The sequence below is a fragment of the Lepisma saccharinum genome, chromosome 8 (assembly GCF_977018435.1).
Source record: "Lepisma saccharinum chromosome 8, izLepSacc3.1, whole genome shotgun sequence".
Classification (NCBI taxonomy): Eukaryota; Metazoa; Arthropoda; class Insecta; order Zygentoma; family Lepismatidae; genus Lepisma; species Lepisma saccharinum.
In genome coordinates this window covers 92,717,509-92,743,676 of record NC_139236.1, presented here as the reverse complement: position 1 = coordinate 92,743,676, position 26,168 = coordinate 92,717,509, and the positions used below count along the sequence as shown (strand labels likewise).

Genomic DNA, 26,168 nt, shown 5'->3' with positions numbered 1-26,168 from the left:
TGTTATTCCTTCTGCATGCGGGATTTTTTTTCGTGAATTCAATATTAAACAGAATATATATATTTTTTAAATCAGCCTACATTCGAGCACCAAGAATTTGGAGAAAACTGTTCATTGTAAAATTACCTGTGGCACCCCCAAATCCGAATGTTTATTGCCGCAACAACCACGCACGTATTAAAGGGGATCAGCCCCCCCCCCTTCCCGATAGACTTACCAAGTACTAAAATCAAAATAGGCTATACATGTTTAGAAATTTATAATCTTATTTGCGCCGAACACGTAGGCAAGGATTAGATGGGCACCATAGGGCTTTGATTGGACAGTACCTAAGAATGCTTATGTACGTTACTGCTTTTAGTAATATGCCTAAAATATTAATCAGGAAGTTTACTTTTCATCAACTGGGCCTAACATCCTTTTTTGTTATCCAATAAATACTCATGTTTAATATTTTTTGAAGTGAATTTCCTTGCCAGGATCTTAACTATACTTAAGCTAGATGATGAATACGTGCTATTGTATATCTTTTCTTATACAGTCTTTTTACCTATTGTAATAATATTAATTTATATATTTTAATAATTTTGAATAGGCCTAGAATTTTTTTTACGTACGCATAGTAAACATTTATTACTATTATTATTTCACACTTGTTTCGGACCCCTCCCGATATGTTCTTGGTAGCAACACAGACCTTCCATCTGCACCCATTCTGTGCAAGGTTCGTCCCAACTGGCCAGCCTGAGAACGAACATTCCGATAGTAAATTACTAAGCAATATGAAACTAGTCCCAACCTGACTTGTCTGCCAATGTCGACCTAAAAATTATATATTTCACACAATTTAATTTCAGCCACAGTAATTTGTTAATTATAAATACGTTGAAGGAACATGACAATTTGAGACTGAAATAGTGTTTTTTTAAGGGGGCATCACTATTATGGGGAAAAATATGCCTCCTTTGCCCCCTCCCTGGAAAAAAAATTACCTTGCCCTTCCTGGAAAAAATCCTGCGGACGTCCATGAATAGGGTCAGTTTTTGTAACCTCCTTTGCATCACCACCTTTAGGTCTGTTCATAATGTGTTAAAAAGGAAAGGAGGTTTCAGGAAGATATTGTATTCGCCAGGGTAAATCTCCATCCCCCTCTTTATTACGAATGAAAATCTTATTCCCAATGTCAGCGTGATACTTGTATCGCAGAACACTGCGAAAAAAATGTAGAGATCTTCTCTGAGAGAGAAGTTAAGGAAAAAGTTAACATCTAATCACATTTGCACTTGAATAATATCTCCTCTAGTATATCTTTCGATAATTGCAAGAGCCTTTTGTGTTTTATCTCTAACATGTCAAAAAAGCTGGTGATATCTTATCGAGCTCATAAATAACAGGCATGATTAAGATGTCCTTAAGGCACGAAACACTTGCATGCAATAAATATTTATTGTTGAGATCAGCGGAGTAAAAATAACCCGTGTAGGGATCTTTGCTCCAATAATATGCGTTTGTCGTTACAGTATTGACATCTATTAATCACAGAACAATATGCGTCGACTTATTCGACTGTGGCTTTCCATTATTTTAAAGCCGCCGCCGCCTTGTAACCAGTGGGTTCTAGGCTCGATTATTTGTAGTGGAACATTTCACAAGAATGGGGACTCCACTTGTTACTGAGGATTCATTCTCGATTGATCTGTCTGATCACAAAAGCAGACGAACAGACTGACTCTTAAACCCGAAGGTTTAGAAGCCTTCCATCTGTCCCTATCCTGGGCAAGATCAATTATATTTTTTTTCCATCCTTACCGATTTCCTTCAGGTCCATCTCAACGTTATCCCTCCATCTTCGTCTTAACCTTCCTACAGGTGTCTTACCATCAGGTTTCCCATGAAAAATCCTGTAAACTCTCTTTTTCCTCTTCCGTTCGTGCCACGTGGCCAGTCCATTTAAGTCTTCTTGAACTTAATACTTTTCCAGAACAATGAAAGTTTGTCTAACTTTGAAGTTGTAATAAACATGTTGATCCAGTTTCTCCTCTTTTTACAAATACGAAAAATGTATTGAAATTCCGTCGAAGGGTGTTATTTCTTTTATTGTTTGCAGGTATGGATTTAATTACTTGTTAAGGGATTTCTGAGTGGGGAATGTTTATTTCCGAAGCATTTTCAATTTTGAAGTGACTAATGACCCATCTTCCGGGAAACGACTTGATCGCGTCATTGGCAGATTCTTCAGACTTTCCTCGTATGATTTGCAAGTTCAAGGAATTACCTTGTGTGGTATTCCTCAGTTAGTAGGTCACGGCACATTTTATAATTAATCACTTGCAAGTCTAAGTGTGTGTTCTTTGAGTACTGTAATTAATCTTATCTGTGCCTTTTTTTAAATTAATAACGTTTATACAATGTTTATAGAAGAACAATGTACTGTCGTTCACATGTTATTTAAACTTTTATTTTTTATCAATAATTGCATACTTAACAATGTATTTTTCTTTGCAGTGCGTCGGGTACCAGTGCTGTGGCAATTGACAACAAGATTGAACAGGCTATGGTGAGTGTTGCCTCTTTTGGCCTATATTCTATCTAATGTAGCGACCCCTTCCAAAGTCAATTGGATTCATGGCCCTATTCAAGGGTAGTTAATCAAACCCCTCTGATAGCTTTAGTAAACATTATGCACGAACTGTGATCAATTAAACGGCAACGTATAATTTGAAAATTACAACAACTTCAGAAAATTATTTGATTGGGTAAACGACCTTATACTTGTAGTACCATGGCTGAAATATATTGTGTATGTGCCAGTATTTTTCTTAGAAATACATAGCATGTCCAGTAAATTAATATAAGGAATAAATTTAAAACCTATAATAAAATAATTAATGTACAATCATGGAAAAAATACTTCCCCATAGTCTCTTATGGGGAAATAATTTCTTTCCACGACTGTGCACCAATATTTACATACCAAGTATTCATAGAAAATATTTACTTCATTGCAACTTGGTTAATAATAATTTTAAATTTCTAATATTTATAGGAAATTGATAGTTGACCCCCCCCATTCCGTATCTGTATGGACGATTATGATGGAGTTATTGCAACACAAAAGTGCACGCTACTGTACAAGATATCCTCAACGTCCTCACGAGGATTTGTTATATGTAACTGCTAGGAGTGTCTGGTGCTCATTCAATTTGTGATCGAGCGCAGACAGTACAATCCCGATAAAGCAGTAAGAGAATCTTTGAAAACTTGTATAGGTTAAATGTTCATAACTGAATTGCCATTTTTCGTTGAGGATCTTCCTTATGTTCCAAATTACAGAATATATCCACTAATATAAAATTTACTACTTGAACACTATACGCCTCAAGTTCAATAGTACTTAACTAGTAAATGTTGTAAGTGAAAAACTGTCTCTGATGGACACCACTGTAACATGGACGTGCCCATAGATTAAAATACCAAAAAAGTAAAGTAGTAGTGTAAATGCGTTACACAAACAATGGGGAGACAATTCAGGGAGAAAGAAGACCGAAAGATGGCAGCAAAACAAACAAGAAATAGGTAAAAGCTAATTCGGATTGGAAAAGCATTGAACAGGAAAGCTGCCAATAGGTCATTGTTGGACAATCCTTTCTCGTTTCCGGTTTGAAACTTAACGCTGCTACTCTAATAATTACACATTTCCACATGACGTGAAATACTACGCGCTGTGTTTGTCAGGCTTCCAGAGCAGCTCTTCTAGGAAGTGGCAGCCAGCCAGAGGCTGGGGCAACCAATTACATGGTTTGTTGTTATCGATCTTGAAGAGCCAGGTCTGGGACTTCACCAATAGGAGACGTCGAGAGGGGTGTTTTGTTCCGGGAAAATCCGGCGATTTCCGGTTTGCTGCCGTAGTTTCCTCTATTTTTTCCCCCAACGTAGTAACATTAATTCAAGGTATGTAACGAGGATTCCTCATGAATTTGTATTTACTTGTTTTATGAAAAGGGGCTACAACACCCACCCACCTACCCTCAAAGCAGTCGAACTTACGGACTTAGTAGAAACTGAAGTGTAACATAAAGTTTAGTCGTAAACTTAACAGATAGGGAGATACCGAGAGAAACGTGTAAGAAAAAAGTAAAGTATATCTAAAAATAATATCTAAAGGTTTGCAGTTGCGTAACGCACTACGCGCCAGAAGTTCGATCCCAGTCAAGGCATGAGCGGTGTCCATTGTGTTTAACCTCATCGTCGCTTTTCTAATTTCTCTAGGTTAATTTTATCAAACAAGAGTTCATAAATAACGAATCACGCAACAACTCTTATCGCTTGTTCGAGGTTCGCATCTAGGACCCTTGGTTTCATCCCATCTATTCACTAGACCACTTAGTCCAATTATTATTCCTGTTTAAGAACATTATTACATTTCCAGCGTTTTTGCCGAGTGGTTAGCACATCGCGCTGCGACGCCAAGGGTCCCGGGTTCGAATCCCGGTCGGGCTTGGTTGTTTGTGAATGTCCATTCATCAATTTCATCATTTCATCACTCATCCCCATCTTCGCAAATTAGCCAAGAGGCACAAAACGCGAAGTAAAATAAACTAAATCAATCAATCAATCAATTTCCAGCGTTTTTTTAAAAATTCTCGTTTACTTCAAAGGCAGAAAAGTTTTCGAAGGGGCGAGGAACTCGTGAGCTAATCAGATAAATAAGGCAGATCGTCTGAACATCGCAATTGCATTGTATCACTGCATTACTACATTGTATTACAACATTTCCCTGTATTTTTGTGCAAAGAATTTGCATTGAACGGTCATCCGGGCTGAAGATTTGTTTGAGGGGCCAGAGCTAGCAGGCGGCGTTTTCATTGGGCCAGCATTACGTGACATCGTCGCAGTTGTCTGGCTTTGGAAGTAGTGCAGTTGTCCCGACGATACTGATAACACCGCAACTTCGAAGCTCCAATCGGGAATGGAACCCGGTATCGTTCGCAACATTTGCCTACGCGGTCTAACAGGTTGGCATAGCAAAGCCTCCTGAGCTTGATTTCATACAGAAGAAAAATTGGTGTGTATGTAGTCACAAAATCAAGTGCAACGCGGAAGAACAGCAAATGTGAGCTCTTGTTAGGAAAAAAATGGGTCCTATATCTTTATACCTTTTTGTTTTTACAGTAGCTTTTCACAAAAACATTCTATTTTGGTGGTGTGTAATTTGTAATCGAATGGGTTTTGTTAGGATTCGTTAGTAATAACTTTTAGATAGATATTTAATATTAGAATTTGATGGAATTAATGCTTTGATAATTACACACCGGTTTTGCGGCCTATATATCAAGTGCCCAGCCCTCTTTACCAGAGCCTCTGCACGTTCGTATATTTCCGTAACGCGGAAGAACTTGGCAAGACTGTATTATTAGGTGTGGTGAGATTTGAACAGCCTGTAATTTCCTTGTAAAGTTTTTTTCCTGTTCCATGTAGAACTTCTTCAGGAACTCAAGTTTGTTTCCATGAGCGGAAGTTCTCCTTTTTTTTTATGAAAAGTTTCAGCACTGGTTCTGGTTACATATTTGAATTCCCAACAGTCGGTCCGTGCTCATCAAGAACTCCTCGATACATGCCGAGGCTCTTGTGGGAAATGCCATAGCATTTTGCATGGTGACCTAGTTAAAGTCTCATGCCATGTAATTTGGGCGTGGTAGTTGCGACATACGTCCACGAAGTAGTAAAAACATTTACGTGTTCAACTCCACACATGCAGGTAAACCGCGCGAGTCAATAAAAGCACTGCTTTGGGTAGCTTTGACGAAACGTGTGGACGAGCTGCTCTCGATGTTAAATGTAAAGCGACCGGAGTGGTTGGGTGGGGGGAGCAGGACTCGATTCACAAGAAAATGTTTTTTCTATATTAGATATGATTTCTCGTAACTGAGTTACGAATTCAGATTGTATCGACTAAACTGCTATACGTATTTGTTAATTTATGTAATGATATATTTTGTCACAGAGCTTCCAAGTCTTTTATTTTAATTTTTTAAGAATTTTCGGGAATTTTTCACGCTGGAGCCGGAAAGATATTTTAAGCGTCGATTTCAAGCTGCAGACGCCACGAGTCCCGGTCTGGGCATGTGTGTTCTTTGTGGCCCTTCATCAAATGCATCATATCACTCGTCTTCATCTTCGCGATTAGCCAAAAGTGTCAGAAGGGCGAAGTAAAATAAAACAAATCACTGAAGCTGCAGACCACAAATATATGGTGTTCAAAATGTCAGCGTAACGATACGTGTAATTTCAATATTTTCCCCAATTCCTGTTTTAAAAACTGTATACATGTTGGAGCTTACGGAACGAAGGAGATAAAAGCGTAGAGAATCACTGGCACTATAGTTGACAGGAGCGTCACCAATGTTTGAGACCACACAACCTGTCGCAAACTCGGAAGTTTGGAGCTTAAATTTCTAGTCACACTGGCCACTAAAAATAAACCTACTTCGCGTAAGTCTTCCTTCGTGGTTTTTCAACACATTTTTGCTTATCGAATCTATTTTCTGCTAATCTGCCTGTTCCGGGTTTTCGTTTTTGATTCTATCCAGGAGCGTTGCCGCCCATTCAGGAAGTCGCGAGTTCACTCTCCACTTTGTCTTTCTTAGCGTGTTGTTCGTGTTCCGAATCTCCACCAGGAAAGAGAACATGTTCCCCTAACCACTCCCCCAACAGCAACAAATGCGAGAATGCACAGAAGGGCCGCATCGATTGCACGGGTAGACGCCTGGCCGTCTTCACCGAAGTCACGTGATAAGGACCCAATTGATTCTTAATCGATTTTTTGCGCCTTGGTGCAAGAAGCAAGCAGACTGAAGGGGAAAACAGCTGGTTAACTTAGCGCTCCACGTGGGCGTTCTGTCCGAGAGGTGCTAAAACTATGGCACCGAAGCACAAAATGTCAGGGTTCGGAATCTGTCTTAATTATCTAGAGAACTGGCCAGCTTCATTCACCCTGTGTGCAGTAGGGGCTAGATTGTCATTGTCACACCTGTTGTCAGCGCAACGGTTAACTTGGTAGTAGAGGTACACCATGTCTCGGTTTGCGTAAGTTCGCTCTCTTTCATGTCTCGATTATTGCATTTACATAAAAATTAAAATTCTGTCCTCGAGCTCTTAAAAAATAAAAGTGAATCAAAATAGGATAAAACGACCCCGAGATGTGTGACAACTAATTCGTGTCTGCCTTAATGTTGAATGCTACCTTATTAAGATGCCTGTCGTCTATTTTCATAGACCATAGAACCTGTAGATTAAGCGCTGTTAGTTGCATCAGGTCTCCCTCATTGTCTCGCCCCGCACAAGGACTATGTGAATCGATATCTATTGTAATTAACGCAGTTAGGCATTGAAGCTGCCCACTGCATTGTTTCTTGAATTGTCAATGTTATTTTACGTAAGTTGAAGATCTCCACGCTTAGAGGTGACGAAGGAAAGCGTGGGAGGGAGACCGGCAGTCGGTAGGTATGCCCAGGCCCTTCATGGGCTGTTGCGCAAAGGATTATTATTATTATTAATAAAATACAGAAATGCTCTGTTTTGAACAGTAGCAGCGATTTGGAAGGCAAGGACAGTTTACCTTTTCGTGGTAGACAAGTCTTAGCATTAAAGAGGCCATAGTGCGAGGGAGAAAATGGGAAAACGTGCCCCACCTGATCGCCGCCACTGATGTTGAAACAATTTGTCAAGGAATGCGGCGTTTGTTTCTTTCGCCCGTCCCGTTGCAAGTTGATAGAACCTCGCAGTCTGCTCTGCTTGTTGGCAGCCAACACGATTGCGACGAAATGTGAATCAGCTGATGCCTCTTCCTGCCATCTGGTGGTAATTCTTGGAAGTGAAGGGAGCGAGTTAGTTTCCACGTTCGCCGCGACGTGCCGTGGCGCGTTGCTGCCTTGCATTCTACCTCCTGCCTGATGCAAGTTTCCACGACAAACGATGGGAAATCATGGGTATATAAAAACCGATCGACTCACTGAAGAGAATTCGGTGTTAGGAGCGATATTGAAGCAGGCATACCGGTATTAAATGACATTTCTTTTCGCTACCCTTACCGATTGATGTGGCGTTCTTGAGACTAAATTTTCGCAGCTCACGTCATGATAAAGCAGTCGTACTTTGTTCTCTACTCAATTCGCGTCTCATCATCAATTTCAACCAATCATCATTTGTCCTTATCATCGCGTTGGCCTAAAGTGGAAGAAAGACTACTCAAAATAACAACAAATAAATAAAATACAATCCCAGTGTTTGGAAGGCAAGTGAAAATCATCTGTGATAAATGACTTGTCGCACAAGCGCAAAAATTACGTGGTGGTGGAAGAAGGAAAATAATTTCCTTTGCCTAGAAAACCTTCAGTGTGCAACCAGACACCAATGGCTTGTTTAGTTGTTTACAAATTTAATATCTTATTGGACTAACAAGGTTCATTGTAGAACACCTTCGCAGTGCAGTGGAATACTAGTTTTCCGGTAGATCTACGGTGCAGTGGTTCGGATCCTGTTCCTTCTGGTCTACCTAGAATATTTTATTTTTAATCTTGTAATGGTCGCTTGATCGTTGAGTTGGACGCGTAATTGGTTGGTTCGTTGCACATGCATCGATGTGATAGAAAGTAGCCCGTCAACAACTTGGAGGCGTCTTTCCTTTGTCCTCTGGTGTTACCGGACGTATCACGTTGCGCAATGCGGAAGTTGGAAGTACAAACATCCTGTGCAACGTGCTCGGGTTGGGTTCGGAACGACGAACCCTGACAGAAGTTGCTGACGATTGTCGCATTGGAAAGGAATGTGGGGTGTTCTTGCGCGTCTGTTGGAACTTCCAGCAATGCCGAATTGTGAGGCGAAGTTCCAGAGACATTTTTAGGGGTTCAAAGGGCAGCCTTGGCAAAATACTGGCATGGACGAGCACGTTGAATGCTCGACATGATCTTGTAACCAAAGGTTCCAGGTTCGAGTCTTGGATGTGGGAGTTCCTTGGTCAATTTCATCCTCTTGGTCTCGATTAGCCAAACGGTGGCGTAAAGTGAGTGATGCTAATACAGGGAGGGATGGTGCACGAAGCGTAATGCATCGGCTTCTGCATGACATGCAGGAGACCCTACTTCACTTCCCGGGTGAGGGATAGTCCCTTCAGGGGCTCTTTCGGGATCGTTTTCAGTGAGCACCCAAGTGGGTAGATTAAGGTAGTGGACACTTTCATTGTTTGAAATCGAGAATGTGTGTAGCTCGACCCTCACACCTCCTTTGTGCCTTAATGGAACTGTGCAGCAGGACACGTGGAAGAAGTTCACATTAGAATGTGCTGGGTCTCCCGTGTGGCCGAATGGTCAGCGCTCTTGCCTTTGGTTCGATCCCCGGCGAAAGCTCGAATATTTCGCTGTTGACCAAATATAGCGAGGAGCTACTTGAAAAGAAGGTAGCGAACTCCTGTCTAGAAACCCAGATGATAGTCCGATGGGACTATTTGACATCTTTGTCCCCCCTACCGAGGAAAAACTACAGCCATAAATCTTGGGATTGCACCACAGATCGACAAATGAAGGCTATACCTCGGTCACAGTAAGAACCTGCTCGCATTCACAGCGCAGAACGGCTTCTTTGACATCTTGTTTCCCTGCTGGCACCTTCGGGGAGGAGGGATCGATTCGTAAGATTGCCGCTTGTTGCCCAAACAAGGTGGCAGCAGTAGGCCTAGTTCGCTGTTTGACCGCAAGTTTCTTCGTTGGTAAACGCGGCAACAGAGGGTCGCTGCCATAAAGGCGGTCTCCGTGCCGGAATTTAGCGTGATCGCACTCTAGTTCGGAGTTGGCCTCTTGCCACTTTCCGTCAGACTCTGGGAGGGAAGGGGGTAGACATTCCTAACACCCCCTAAAATTCCTCATAGGCTCAGTTTATGGTCATTTTAGCTCTAACTGTATGGGTAAATTCCTGCTCTCATTGTTCATTTTTTCACTCATGGTGTCTTCTCCCTCCCCCACGGAACAGCCGAGAGGGAGATTATGCTGCAAGGGTTACAGTTGTCAACCCTGCCACGCGCCGTGGTTTCCGCAGGAAGAAGGATGGGGCAAGGTCGTGTAAACCTGACGCGAAGAATAAATCTCGCGCCGCTAACACAGTTCCAACGCGTTTCCCTGCGTCGTCCTTCCGCACGGGAACGGTAGCGTGAAGGATGGAAGCAGCTGATGTGCGAGCGGTCACAAGATTTATTCTGGTCCCCCTTCCCCCCCCACACACACACACACACGTCGGCCGTGCGCGCGCCGTCGCAGGGTGCGAGGCGAGATCTAAGAGAGCGAGCGGCACATCATCACAGTGGGATCAGGGCAGCAGAGATGGCGACGCGAAGCAGACGATACTCCTCTTCGTGCTTGTACGAGGTGCGGCGCCGTGGACAGAACGATGCCTGCTACGTCATGATTCCGGACACTGAAGTACGTAGTGTGTTCATCACCTTAGCTTTTCAAGTTCGTGGAAAGTCGTTTATTTTCCAAGCCGTGAACCTGATGCTTAAAGTAATAAGTTTGTATTTTGTTCGAACCAGAAAGTCTTGTTTATATTGTGCATTTTCCGGTACCTTTGCCGGTTTTTATTGCATTTTAGTATTACTATCTTCCAAAATCCTGCATCGAGAAACAAAACACTTTATTTTGGTTCAAGTTCAACGGGAGGTTCAAGTTTTGATTCGTTTGATTGATTGTTAATTTTACTTCGCTTTGCTGCCACTTTTGGATAATCGCGAAGATGAGGATTGGTGATATGATGAAACTGGTGAAGGGACACACAGAACACCCTTGCCTGGGCCTGGGTTCGAACCCGGGACCTCTGGCATCGTAGCGCACTGTGATAACCACTCCGCCACGGAGGTCGGCTGTCACAACATTTAGAAACTTAAATACACGCACCGGTATATTGTTCTAAATATTTTTCATATTACAGTTACCTCGTTGCTATGCTCTTTTTTTAGCTTGTTAGATTCAACTCAACAAAATTTTATTGGACTTACAGCTTTACATGTGGCTGTTTATGCCCAGCTTGTTGATAAATGTTTCTTACATGTTGCCAGCTTGATGTATTTACGTTAGACTATTTGTCCATCTAATACTAGTTGTCTGCGACGTCTCAAATATTTGCCAAATTAAAAAAAAACCTAACAAACACAATATTTCAATTAATAACAAACTACAATGTAATGTCCAGGGTATTACACGTTGGAGGTTAACGATCATTAAGAATACAATAGCGCTTAAGGGGATGAGGTAGACTTTGTGATAAGAAGGCTGCGTTACAGTTGTAAACTGGTCTTAGATGAAGCCTATTAAAAATATGGTTAATAAATGTTTCCGACTCTCGTGTACTTATGGGGAAAGAAAATGCTTGTCCTTCAACTTATATTTTCACTAATGAGGGAAATATTTTTTAAGCGTTCTTCCCGTCCACCTGCTTCGAAACATTCAGTAATGTTAAAAAAAAAATAATAATTGTTCCTTAAGCTCCCATGTACAGTAGATATCCGTTCCCTCTAGCTTTAGCAATTTTAACTGCCAAACATCTGCTTGTGCCGAACTATTCAATCACTTACTATCCAGGGGAAATTAAAAGTGTTGATTAATATAGAATGTAAACTCCCCTCCCCGCTATTTTAAGATCATGCAGTAGGTCTTTTTTTTTGTCATGGAACTTCCGAGTTTTGCTCATAGCTGTGCGAGATCCCTAGCCAGGGGGCGGCTTAAGGGCCAGGCGTCCCCTATAGTGGCACCAAAACCTTATTTATGATAAGCATGGGTATTTGTTTCTTAAAAGGGTTTGTTTTATGTAGACAAAAATTAATTTAAGTTACTGCTGCATGACAGAATAACTACTGTATATTGCAAGATCATGTGACAATTTAATCTGAGATTTCTCTTACTTTGATGTCATTATGTAGGTATAAATAAATACCTACAATATGTTCTTTAACAGTTTTTACGTAACGCGACGTCTACTTATTTAACGTGCCTGACGTCATTCTGATTCTACGTTACGATGGTAATGTCAAACCCACAAAAAACAATTAAACAAATAAACAAAAGGCAATCATTAAGAACCTATTTACCTTTTGTCCCAGGGTAAGTGCCATCAGTTGGAGCCCAAGAGATTACATAGGGTAAAACAAATCACACCACAGGGTTAGTTCTATATATACAATGTAATTTCTATAAAAGAGCACATGCATAAACATTACATCATTGCCCCTTTCATTCTCACAGTCACACTCGCATTCATTTCTCGGCAATCCAATAGACATGAGTAATTAATACAATAATAGTTCTGCGGCATGTTTAAAGTTAGCTACATTAATTTAAACTGTTCTTAATTTGACATTTACTTTTGCATTTCCGGGAAAACATGTTCCGGTCGGAGCTTCACCTGTACGCAAAACACTACTCCTTTTAAGTTGTTATTGTTGAATGAATGTTAATCTATATATTGTTAATTTTGAGGTTAACAAGGATCACTGATATATAATTATATTGACAATTTATAGCGTCGTACAATCCGAATGTTAAATACTTTGGATGAATGGATAATTGAACGCTGTACGGTTTTACATGTTAAAATGATAGTTGATGCAATTTAATCACCGTAATAAGCAATGTCTGTTCGATATTTTTTATGTAATTAAGCGAGTTCATTGGATGTCACGACGGGGCGAACGAAGCTTATCCATTTTCACGTCCATTCCGGCTTACCTTTGTCGGCTCTGACTGAAGTCCTCGTGGTGAAGTCGTGGATGTTTGCGGCGTGGTCAATAGATGGCTTCCGGGCGATAAGATAGGATCTCCGCATCTTCAAGGATTGGCAACTGGGTCGGACGCCCCCCAGCAGGGCCTTTCTCTGTCTCTACTCCATATTGATAGTACACAGACACGTGCGAAATAACACAACACGGAACGGTGCGACACACAAAGCGGATACTTTAAGCGGGTGGTTCGCGAAAGATTGTGTATGATAACACGTCGAAGAAAATCTGAGTAAAACTGGTGTCTTCCGCTTCTCTGCGCGTCTATTTATTTGCTATTCAAAAGGTTCGTTACTGTACCCTCTCTGTCCAAGCGTTGCTAAATTGTCATCAAATCGTAGCCTCTTGTCCTGCTATCTTCGCCCGTATATTTGGAGTTCTTTGACCTTTCTCGAGCAGCACCTCGAGTAGAGGTTACCCTAAGACTGGGCCTATTGTAACCTGCACGATCGTTCCGAAGACAGTGCCAGGGAGTCTGTAGCTATTGTTATCCAGTCTAGCTGTTTAACCTTTAATATCGGGCTTAATTTATCTCCTATCAAATTCTGCTTTGGGGATTTCGTCGATGATAATCTGCTGCTGGGCTGTCTTTAATTTCAGTTGAATCTGACCATTGATAATAAAGTTGTATTTTTATATTTCTTTACCCGAGGCTCGGCCTCTTCTCTCGGGAAACAGGCTAGTCCTTCGCCCTCCGCCGTCCAACTCCCGGTGAACAGTCACAATCCAATGCATATTATTGCTTATTACGATGATTAATTGATTTACCTGATAATTAGCAAGATTTTATCGTTATACAGTAACACTTGAAGTATTATTTTTAAAAGGCTATTATTTTCCTCGTTAAAACAGTAAATATACGCAGCCTGAACTGTCGCACCAAATGAAAGTAAGGACTGGGAACGCAATCTTAATTTTGCCTCCATAACATATTCTCGTGCCGTGTATTCAAAGGTCCTCGGTTTTCTGGTGGAAACACGGTACGCGGTGGTTCGTACTCCACTTCAAATACATTGTAGATCCAGTTCCAATTGTCCTGTTTGATCAGAAATTGGTTTAGACAAGTGCCGTCACAATTTTAGGTTTCCTTGCGTTAATTGGATAATGTTAATGTAAGATTTATTTCGTTCATAAACAGATGCACTATTGTTCATAATTTTGAGATATTTTCATGATCATATTTTTCTTTGTTAATTTATAAACCGCGGATGGAATCTCAGAAACGTCAGAATAAAATAAGTGCTAAAAAGCCCAGTATCGTTCAGTACGAATGAACAGCCAATGAAAATCATTGTTTCCGATTCGCGTTATGTAAGACTTGTATGTTTGAACCCCGAGTTCCTTTATTTTCCTCCTTTCTTGATGGCGTAGTGGTAACGTCGTCGCATTGTAATCAAGAGGTCCCGGGTTCGATACCAGGTGAAGGCACATGGTGGTTCGGATTCCACTTTGAACTGTTAGGTCCAGTCCCGATTAAGACCAATAACTTATTTTTCTATGACATTTTATTTCTTGCTCGCATTTAAGTATACTTCGTTACTGACGATTAAGTCCTTAAAGCGATTGGCATATTCCAATTCGTCTTCGCCTTGTAATCAAGAAGCCCCGAGACCCCTTAGTGGTTCGGATTGCACTTTAATCTGTAGGTCCAGCGCCGATCCGATTGTAGAAACCAAAATGTTCAATTATACCTAGTTCTCTCTTCTTGCAAAAGCTCAGTCATTCGAAATGGAAAACTGTTTCTGAAAGAATAATTCCAAAGCAAGTCAAGAATGTGTTCACGCTCGAGCATAGAGTTGGATTTCATTTAAAATTTATTTTCTTTTTGCCCTAACAGTTAGTTCCGTCGTCGCTTTTTTTTCTTCTTTAATACACACAATATCTAGCTTTTCAGATGCCACATAAAGGTTTGGTAAATTCGTCGGCACTTTCTCCAATTTGCGGAAGTTGTAACATTTGTTGACACTTCCTCAGTTTTTGTTTTCCTCACACAAATGCTGCAAGTCACATCGGTATTAATTTCGAACACCCAACATCTGTGTTCTTCCAACTTCCTCGGACTATGGGGGCTGCAGCGTGCAAGGTGCAACTCACCACCACCATTTTGCCTCACTACTTTACTAAGTACACTAGTGTTAAAATGGATGGAACATAGAATGATATTTAAATGTTGATCGTTGTATTGACTACAATAATATAATAATCATGGTGTCTACCAGTCATGAAAGTCAAACAGATCAAGAAGTCAATGAAAAGTCAAGAAATTATGATTTTGGTCAAGAAGTTTTGCTATCACAATGCCTGATTGATTGATTGATTTTTCTTCACTTTTCTGCCCCTTTGGTTAATCGCGAAGATGAGGATGAATGGTGGTAAGATAAGATGGATGAAGGGACGACAACATGAACCCAACATAAGATTATACTAGCTGCGATTCCAGACGCCAGAGCCTCGCTAGTCTGTCAAATACAGCTTCAGTTTTCATCTTAACTGGCCTTTTTGTAGGGGTTTCTCATTAAATAAATATTTATTTTCTTAATAATTTCCAACTTTACCTAAGTAGGCGTCGTATAAATAAAGATTAAGAAAAACTGATAAAGTTCACGAAAAAGTCAAGAATTTTGGATTTGTTATTTTGGTAGACACCCTGATTATGAAACTTGGTTCAGAATGGTGAAACTTTGCCACAGCGAATGAATTAATTAAACCTTGCGGTCCCTGTAGTTGGCCATCCCTTCCTACACTAGTTTATTCTCAAATATTTCAATCGAAAATACTTCATAACTATTTAATCAAAGAACACCTTACATCAGGCTGTGCTTATTAAGATACCATTTACAATTTCTGCTGGTCATTGCTTGCTATATCTGTGTAATCAGCCGTGTCTGAGTTCAATCCTTGATGGTACTGGGTGTGGATGATTGCTTTACTTATTGAGGTACTGGGTGGATGATTGCTTTACTTACTAAGGACACAATAGTCGCTTCAGGGGACCAACACGTTGAGTGGTCGACTCGCAGTCCCTTCCAGTGTAGGTCTCGCGTTCCAGTCCTGGCTTGGTCGAACTACCATCTAATCATATTTTCCCCTTATCACGTCGCGATAAGCCACAAGTGGCAGAAAAGCGACGCAAAATAAGGGCACTGCTTACCTATTCAATTCTCCATTCTCACGTCATTAACCCTTCGTTTCTTGCTTACTTGTTTTGGGCAGAGTATTTGTAGATACTACCGATAAAATACAACAATAAATATTATGTACTAACAGTATTATTACAACGCCCGATGAGTTGAAACAGTAAATACGCCTCTGTACAGCAGTATACTATAGCCTGACAAGTTAAGTCATCCTCCCCACCACTCTTCTACGTACTGGTCTGGTCTTGAGACTACGAGTAGTGCCAACTCAGCAAAATTAAGCTAAAACAAATATGACAAACTATTTTACTGTGTAGATTGTCGGTGCCGGCTCATATCCGTTTATCAGTGGTTCATTCGATTTAATCCGGTCTTTGAAAAAGCGTGCAGTGCGCGGATCGTAAACTGTAGTATTAACGCACGCGCGTTAACGTTTATATCGAAGAGAAACTATTGGGCGAATGACTTCATTTTCTGAATGCGACATCGAGCAATGGCTTGTTTTTTCTTTTAAAGCCGAGTGGGGTGGGGGTTCTTTTGTTTATCGTACAACAATCGCTACGAGAAGGCAATCTGATAACATGCTTACCTGTGTTTCTTTTTAAAGCATTGAAATGTTCTTGCTCTTTACTCTTGGTTGCATATTTTTGTAATGCAAAAATCAAATCATGCCGGGTCCAACGAAATCCACAATCTGCTCTGGAAACCACCTTAGAGGACAGGCCAGAGAAATTGTTTACAATGTTGCAACATATTTGCGAAATCAGGAGGAGTTACATAAACTTAAGTATAATGTTGTCTAGTCCACAAGCACCGCCACGGGAGTATCTAAATGGATGGTTTCTCAAGTTTTAAAAGAATTGGATTGGTTTGATTTGTTGTTTTAAGTCCTTTATGCACAGAAAGGCTAATCGGGACTGGACGTACAGTTTAAAGTGGGATCCGAACCACTATGTGCCTCCACCGGGAATCGAACCCGGGATCCCTTGATTACAAGAAGACGACGCTACCACTGCGCCATTGGGGAGTTCAAGTTTTAAAAGAAGGAAAAGAGTCGTTGAGGAAAGGTGAGCTGAATTTCTGTACTCCGACAGGTAGAAAACAGCCTAGGAAAAAGCGAATACACATTTTGTTGAAAATCCCCAGACCATTACGCTCTCTCCAGCTTGCAACACTGCCAACCAACGTCGCTGCGGAGAATGGAGTGGGGAAATGTGTAAGCTGTGCAACAGCTATTTGCAGCGTCTTGTTTTTAAACTTGTCAAGTTATAGTACGAGAGGTCCCAGTTTAAAAACATAATGATCGCTTCATAAAAACAAGATGTAGCATGGTGTTTTGAAACCAATATTTGCTTGGAGGAATAAAGAATCGTGATAGCGTATCTGGCGCTTGAGCAGTGGAGATTCGTCCTTGACAACAGCTGTGGATCGAGAAGTTGGACTTCGGCTATAACTTGTGATAAGGTTTCTTTTTTGTGCCTAATTGAAGTCGTATGTTGCTCTTTATCGCATTTTTTCCTTCTGTTTTTTCAAGTCTTAAGATCAAAGCTCTTATTTGTTCCCTATTTTTAGATAAGAACCTCTGGGTAGATTTGACTTTTTATTCAGTCGTATTTTCTGCTAGATAACGAAACATATCTTGCAATTTAAAAGTACCCTGACTTATTTCCTTATAACGCCATTTTTTACTGTGAAAAATTCTGCCAGATTGAATTGTAAAGGTAAAAAGGTTTAATTTTGATTATTTAGCGTCACTTTTGGCTAATCGCGACTATAAGGACGAGTGATGATATGGTGAAATTAATGAAGGGACACTTACAAAGTTTACCCATGCCCAGGCCGGGGTTCAAACCCGGGACTTTTGGCGTCGTAGTGCGCTGTGCTAACCACTCTGCCACGGTGATCGGTAGGTAAAAAGGATAAAGCTAAGAGAGACATAGGAGTGTGGAAATAGGGCCACATTCTCGATATAAGCCATAATGGTGGTGGACTTATTTTATCAACTTGCGTAACATTGATTTTTAGACGAACTTTGCAGCATGTTTGTCAACTGGACGGTTCTGCAAGAGATGCCAACTTCCGAATGCATGTAATAGAGGATGAGGGACGTATTTTTTTACACAGAGAATAAACACGCGAGTAGCTTATCCCGGTACTGATCCCGCCACTAAATGGCCTGTCCTCTGCAGACTGTTGTTGCCGAACGTACGTTTGGTGCGCACGTGGCAACTGAATGTGCTTTTGCAGCTTCTTCGAAAGGGCGAGCAAATAATATTCGAACCCTAAAAGGGTTCTTTTTCGCTCCAAATTTCCTGCGGCGTATGTGTTCGGTTCCCTTTCCCTCTCCTCATGTGAATGTTGTGGCTACCAAGGATTCAAATTTCCCTCCAGTGGCGGGAACAGTTCCGGGATAAGCTACTCGCGTGTTTATGTTCTCTGTAAACAAATTACGTCCCTCGTCCTCTATTACATGCATTCGGAGGTTGGCGCTTGGTGTATCGAATGACGTAGCCAGAGTTCTGCTTCTATCGTCTCAAAGCTCCGGAAAAGGCAAGAAATCAAGTTTCCCTACATCTCTCGTATAACTCTCCAGCCGATAGCCTTCTGGAGAAAATTCCAATATTTTGTGATCTATTGCCACTTGCCTTCAGGAACTGAGATGGAAGACCTTGAAGATGACGGGCGTTAGGTCTCCAGAGTTCAATGTAACTGCTTTACACTCACTCTCTGGTCAGAGCACTGTTGTTCGTTCACTCGGCAACTTCTTTGAGACCCATCTTAAAATTGTCATTTCGTCTTGTCCCTTGCAGGTCTCTTACCACCAGGTTTCCCAATGAGGATCATTTAAACTTTCCTGTGCGAGCCACATGGCCTGCTCACAGAAGTCCTCTTGATTTAATTATTCTAATATTGGGAAATGGCCATGGATTCAGTGTTATTACCTTCTCCACTCATCGCTATTCGATCTAAATATATATGTATATATTTTTTAGAAAGAGTGCTTTATACTACATTAATGTCTTAATAGTGTTAAAGGGTGTGCATTACTAACCTGCCATCTCTCCCTTTCTTTGTAGGACCTGGTGAAGTCCCACCTGATGTTTGCCGTCAGAGAGGAAGTAGAAGTTCTGAAGGAGAAGATAGCAGAGTTGATGGACAGGATCAACCAGCTCGAGTACGAGAATTCCATTCTGAAAGCCCACGCTTCGCAGGAAACCCTGGCACAGCTCAGCCAGCAGCCACCGAAGTCGCAGCCGCCAAACTCCGTCTCGTAACCTTTATCTTCAGGGGGGCTCGACGGTCCCTCTGCAAGACTGACGACACCCGCCAGAACTCACGTGCTACGATGCTTCATGTTAGCCTTGCCCCAGTCTTCGGTTTGAGCCGTCCGTCCGCCGCTGGGGCGCTCTGTCAATACGCATAATAGTTCCTCCCGCGCTCCCGGGCGCGGCGTCGGTTGAGACTTGGGATTGCGGGCAAGGCTTTCACGTGGACATACGCCAATATATATAATGCATATATATTATGTAATGTGTTTTTGTTCCGCTTCTTTTGTACTGTGCAAAGATTCGAAAGTGCTTAGAGATTGACTGTCTCTTCCTGAAATATTAGTGAGAGCTTCTACGCTGATGATACTGCAGGCAGCTCAAGGATTGTACCAATGAAGTTTTTTTTTTTTTAGTGTTTCTTCCAAAACACTTCAGCAGCTTTAAAAAACGAATCAATCGCCGCTTGCTGCACCGTGTGGAGTGTCCGTGCGTGCTTTAGAAGAGGACAATTTGTATGTTTCTAGTGTGCGGCAGAGCATGTTCTCTGGACCACTGTGATGAACTGTTGTGGGTACGAGAGTGTGTGTGCGTGTGTGTGTTTTGATGCGTATGGATGAGTGTTATTTTTGCACATGTGCATGTGCATATCATTGTATGCTTGTTGAAGGGGATAATAAATATGAGACTTGAAATCTGTGAATTCTCTGTATATAGATCTGTGCATGTCAGCAGGTTTTTCCATGTGTGATTGTTGGGAAATATGCTTCAGGAATTTTTTTGAATACGAGACTTGGATGGACCAAAGGTTGTTGCCCCAGGACTGTAATAAATAATAATCGCAGCCTTGGCGCTGTTAAACGTAATAAATATGAATATTGTCAGACGTTGCACAAAATGAACTTACTTTGGTTTCCTTGGTTCCTTTTACTGTGTATACCCTCCCGTTTTTATGTTCGCTCAGGATTCATACAGATGCTTATTAGAACAATATAGCCCTCACAGATTTTCAACATACAGCCTTGTATACGCCATTGATTCACTGATTTGCATATTGGCAGTCAGTAGTACGCCATACCATGCCAAATTTATCACCAGTTTACATTGTCGTGTAGGAAATACGCCATTCTTAAAGCTTATGTATTGCCAATAGTTTGTTTCCATATAATTGTTACTTAGCACTCATTTTTGTGTGTAAAAAAAAACAGGTCAATATTGTCATATGTTGTTACCTTTGACAAAGCTATCACATACTAGGTTCAGTTTTAACTAGGTGACTGAGAATATAAATAATATGCCATATTTTCCACTATAGCAAACATTACCTTTCACTTGCATGTGAAGGTGTTCACAGAGGGAGGATTTTTAAAAAATAAAGCGCACTCACGTATTTCAAGACGTGTTCAGAAATTTCCTCTCGAATAGGATGTCAATTTGGGTTCTATAGCAATACCATCTTTGTCCTGTGTTTTATGTTGATTACAAACTTTTGTTTGGATAGTGATTAAAAGAAATACAAATGTTCTTAAATATTTACATGTTGGGGAGAAATGAAATCACGAATCAACGCGTTAATGCATTTTTTAAATATAGAATCTGCTCTGTACTCCTACTTTTTCTGTCCAGGTTATGTATTAAAAAAACATACTTTTGTCAAATTCCAATCGTGGTGGTCTTGTTCTTTCTAATGGCAAAGTTTGTTGGATTTTTTTTTGAGCCATGATAATAACGAATACCATCTTGTGAAAGATGCAAAGTGAAGGAACTAAAAAGATGTGCCTTTTATGTGCAATGAGTCATGTTTTCAATAAAGTGCTTTTTCTTTAGGCATGAACAAAGTATGTGCTTTCATTTCATTGACTTTTGTACTGTTTGTTTTATCATGTGATTGGAGCATGCAACTCGTGTCTTCATAAGTGTGGCATAATGGCCCATATATTGTGGCGGACATACTGTTGCCTACATTTGGTGGTGCACGTAGGCTTGTTACTTTCAGCAACCAACTTCCATGAAAAGAAACTCAAGGACATTTGGATAGCTCCTCTTAGTAATTCACTTCACATTTCATCGCGTTTTGCTTTTTATGGCTAATTACAACGATGATTGAATTATATTATTTTACGTCGCTTTTCTACCACGTTTGGCTAATTACGACGGTGGGAATGAAGGTACAAACACAATTCCTACAAAGAATTATCCTGGCTGCAAGCCCAGGCGCCAAAGCCTCGTTTGTCTGCAGAATGCAGTCCAGGTGGGTTTCTTTACAAGAGGCCACACCTTACACCCCAATTGTGACGATAAGGGTGGATAATGAGATTGATGGACATTCACAACGTTCATGTCTCTGTAAAACCTTTACAATTTCACTTCATGTACTAGGTAAAGAAGTTATTTTGCGTCCACTTTATGCACATGAAGGTTAATCGGGACTGGACCTACAATTTAAAGTGGAAGTCAGTGTGGGCCTCCACTTGCTATCGAACACAGAACCCCTTGATTACAATGCGACGACGTGACCACTACGACATTGGGGAGGTCCCCTGCGTCAGACGTTTATGTAACAAAATGACAACTTTGTATGTTGAATTTCTGCGATATGCAGTAGACAGCAAAGCTAATAGGCAATTTGTCCTGCGTCGTTCCTAGAAGTTCAAGGAACAGTATAGTAACACCAACGAAGCTGACACAGATCTCTATTCCAGCAGCAGAATTATTTCATTTCTTAAAATCGCTAAAGGAAAGAACGATGGACAATTTGCCTACTATTATCCTTTACCTCGACTGTACCCTTTATATCTATTTTGTGTGGTTATTGTTATCACTCTTGTATACTCCTGTTCACATAAAGTGGCACGTTTTATATGGTTGAAAAGTTAAAATGTGTGCCACTTAAATTGAACAGCAGTGTACAATCTGAAAAAAAAATCGCTATGGGATCATTAAAACACCCTAAAATTTCTATGTATAATTTATTCCCTTTTGGCCAACAAAACAGAATGGGAGAGAAAACACGATGCAATATTTCTCTTCAGGATACAGTGTGAATGATTTCAATTTTTCAGTAGATCTCGTACGAGGGTCACTATTTATATTTTGAGCCTTGGCAACACTGATTGAAGTTAGGCGCGATTTGACGTTTGCACGGAATCGTCTGGCATTATTGACCATAACGTACTTCAAATGTTTTGTCGGCCTTCCCCATGGCGCAGTGGTAGCGTCATTGCCTTGTAATCAAGGGGTCCCGGGTTCGATACCCGGTGGAGGCACAAGTGGTTCGGATCCCACTTTAAACTGTAGGTCCAGTCCCGATTAGCCTTACTGTGCATAAAGTGGACTTAAAACACCACATCAAACCAAACCAAATGTTTTGTCAATAGCTTCATTTGTGTTGTTTGTTGCCTTTGAGATTGCGCGACAACAATAAAATGGAATTAACTCGAACATTTTCGTGCGATGATTTTTTACGATTTTCGATCAAGACAAGAGTGCATCGATCAACTTACTTCCACATTTGGCGATGAAGCCACATCCTTTGCCACTGTGAAACCCTGGTATAACGAATTTAATCGTGGCCGCCATTCGCTCACCGACGAGATTCGCGAAGGTCGTCCAAAATCAGTTGTTGTTCAAGAAAACATTGATGCTGTGCAAAACCTAATACTGCAAGATCGTCATGTGACATACTGTGAGATTGAGGCAACCATAGGCATTAGTTCCACCAGCATATATCAAATATTACATGATCATTTAGATGTGAGAAAGGTATGTTCTCGTTGGATCCCACACAATTTGACAAAAACTCAAAAAAACGCTCGCGTCAATTGGTGCAAACAAATGCTCAATAAATACAATCGTGGTGCTTCAAAAGACGTATATAAGATTGTAACAGGTGACGAATCATGGATATATGCATATGAGCCGGAACGTAAACAGCAGTCGACTGTATGGGTGTTTCAAGATGAACCCAATCCAACAAAAGTTGTTCGCGCTCGAAGCACATCGAAGCAAATGGTCGCCTGTTTTTTCGGGAAAACTGGTCATGTGGCAACTGTGCCTTTAGAGGAACGTAGAACGGTCAACTCTGAATGGTACACAACAATTTGTTTGCCAGAGGTCTTCGGTCAAATACGGAAAACAAACAAACTCCGTCGGATCATTCTTCATCAAGACAATGCCAGCTGTCGCACATCTCGTCTAACAACCGACTTTATGAAGAGTCAAAAAATCGAATTGATGGATCATCCGCCGTACAGCCCTGATTTGGCACCCAATGACTTCTTCTTGTTCCCGAATGTCAAGAATAAATTGCGTGGACAACGAATTTCGTCGGCGGAAGACGCCGTTGATGCGTTCAAAAACCATATTATGGAGGTGTCTCAAGAAGATTGGAAAAACTGCTTTGACAAATGGTTCGAACGAATGCAAAAGTGTATTGACCATAAAGGAGAATACTTCGAAAAACAATAAAGCAGTTTTCAATGCCAAATTCCTGTTTTTTCATTGTTAGGCCCAAAATATAAATAGTGACCCTCGTACAACTGTAATTTTCTCCATGACACGATGAGTTTGAGTTTAAAGTCCGCTTTGTACACAGGAAGACTAATCGGGAATGAACCTTCAGTTCAAAATGGGATCCGAACCACTTGTGCCTCCACTGGGTATCGAACCCGGGACCCCTTGATTACAAGACGACGTCGTTACCATTACGCCATCGGAAGACCCTGTATAATACAGTATTAACTCATTTCCACCATATATTAGTTGCACAAGAACCGTAATTTTTCATTCACCGAAAAAATCTGTGGGCTGTGCTATTTCACAACACTAACTTCGGGGTCGATACCCGGTGGAGGCACATTGTGGTTCGGATCACACTTTAATCTGTAGGTTTAATCTCGATTAGCCTTTCTGAGCATAAAGTGGACTAAAACTCAAACCTCAAACAACACTAACTAAAAATATCTAAAGTTGCATGTAAAATGAAGGTAAGACATAAGTTGATCTCAGTTTTGAGTGAACAACAACGTCGATTTCAAGGTTTCGGAGTAATCTGTGTGCACAATTACAATACGACGTTTTATTGAATCCTCATCCAAAGCAGAAGTCCAAAAAATAATCTGCCCAGAACGGTGTCCAAGGACAGTCTGGAATGTTTCCAGATTCACATTATAAAGGAAAAATTCTGGCATCGAATCTAAAGGAATATCATGTCTCTCAACTACGGACTTTCTTAGATGGTTCTTCCAACAGTACTCGATGGTATCTAGAGCTCTTGCATTTGCAAATGAAAATCTAAATTTACTTTAGTTGTCATGGTCCCTTCTCTTAGCCGTCCTGAAACTCCTAAACCAGACATTATAATTCAAAACTTGCACCACCAAATTGTAGTGCAAGACGGCGGTCGAAAGCTACCATTAAAAATGCTAATCGGGACTGGACCTACAGTTTAAAGTGGGATCCGAACCACCGTGCGATGTGCCTTCACCGGGTATAGAAACGGGACCCCTTAATCACAAGACGACGACGTTGCCACTACGCCATCGGGGAGACCTAATCGCGACTATGAGGATGAGTGACGATGTGTGGGACGCTCACAAAAAAACACCCTGTCCTGTCCTGGATTCTAAGCCAGCCCCCCTGGCGTTGTAGCGCGCTATGCTAATTCCTCCAAGGGCCTCCCCGTAGTGATAACGTCGTCGCTTAGTAATCAATGGATCCTGGGTGCATAAAGGAGACTTGACAAATTCTACAAATAACCACTCCTCCACAAAGGTAGGCGTGTGTGTGTAATTGATATAATATCCCGATGCTACAAGAGCTGTTACTGCAATCCTCTCCTCACTGCCCCTTGCCAACCCCAATATGACTGCACGGAATGTTCTCTGTTCAGTTTCACCCGATCAGAAGTTTCCCGTGCGACACCCGAGAGAGCCTCCTAATATGTCAAGGCGGACCAAGATATTTCCATCCTCTCGTAAACGCTCGAGACCTTTCCTAAGGAGACCGAAGCTTATTTTGCCAGAAAACGCAGGAAAGGAAAATGGCCTGCGATTTTTCTGACCCGCCCCACAGTTTATCCGTTCACCTACGCTTGCAAGCTACGTGCTGGGCCGTTTGAGTCACTCAAACTAATTTTAACCCCAAAAATGAAATTTCGCAAACGCAGTAAAACGCCGACAAAACTTCAATGTTGTCCTGTGAAGTAAAAAAAGAAAAATCTCCCTTTTAATCTCTCTAAAAGTTGGAATGCGTACAGATTTCCCGACAGGATCGTCGAACTCGTGGATAACCACCGTGTGTGTCTGGTCCTTCGAAGCAATTTTAGACTTTCAAAAAATGAAACTCGTTTAACCCGTAAGGACGCGCGTATGGGTACAAATTACACAGGCGATTTTGAAATATATTTTTTGATCACTTCCGTGGAGTGTCCCCGTAGCAGTGTGGTGAATGACAGTTAATGAATAATGACATTTCATTATGGTCAATTAGTGATTTTACGATGATCATTGTCGATCCAATACGCAATTTAAAAATGCCTGTTGTAGAACTGTGTAGGCTATAATTTCCCGTCTTATTATGCATTTGATCACTTGACACCTCATACGAACTTCAAAGACGCTCACACTTGAGTTGGAAAAGCTGATGAAATGCTCGTGCCAAAGGTTGCGAGCGATAGACACGCTACATTTCATGCCATCAGCAATACTTCCTAAATTATTGCATTTTGTCACTTTTGATATGGCAAAATCCCAACTCTGAACGATTCATTAGGGAGTTGTTTATTTGGGAACGGTGTTTGTTTTGTCCACTTTGATCATCGTTATTTTTAGACTACTTATTGATAACGCGAATGGTCTGTGCACCGAAAGGTTATTATATTATGTAATCTTCTTGATAATACATTTATTGCATAGAAATATTTTTATATGAACTCCGAACTTTTGTTTT

At 41.1% G+C, this 26,168-nt stretch overlaps 1 protein-coding gene across 4 annotated transcripts in view; it reads left to right on the top strand.

Annotated features, from left to right (window-relative positions):
• LOC145991305 (uncharacterized) overlaps positions 1–21,061 on the top strand; it is a 230,243-nt gene extending 209,182 nt beyond the window's left edge. For all 4 annotated transcript variants that reach the window (XM_083127296.1, XM_083127295.1, XM_083127297.1 and 1 more), the window contains 2 exons: positions 2,506–2,557; positions 19,032–21,061. In XM_083127296.1, coding sequence (XP_082983422.1) covers positions 2,506–2,557; positions 19,032–19,229 — 250 coding nt within the window. In that variant the 3' untranslated portion in view covers positions 19,230–21,061. The remainder of the gene's footprint in view (positions 1–2,505; positions 2,558–19,031) is intronic.
• The last annotated feature ends 5,107 nt before the right edge of the window (positions 21,062–26,168 follow it).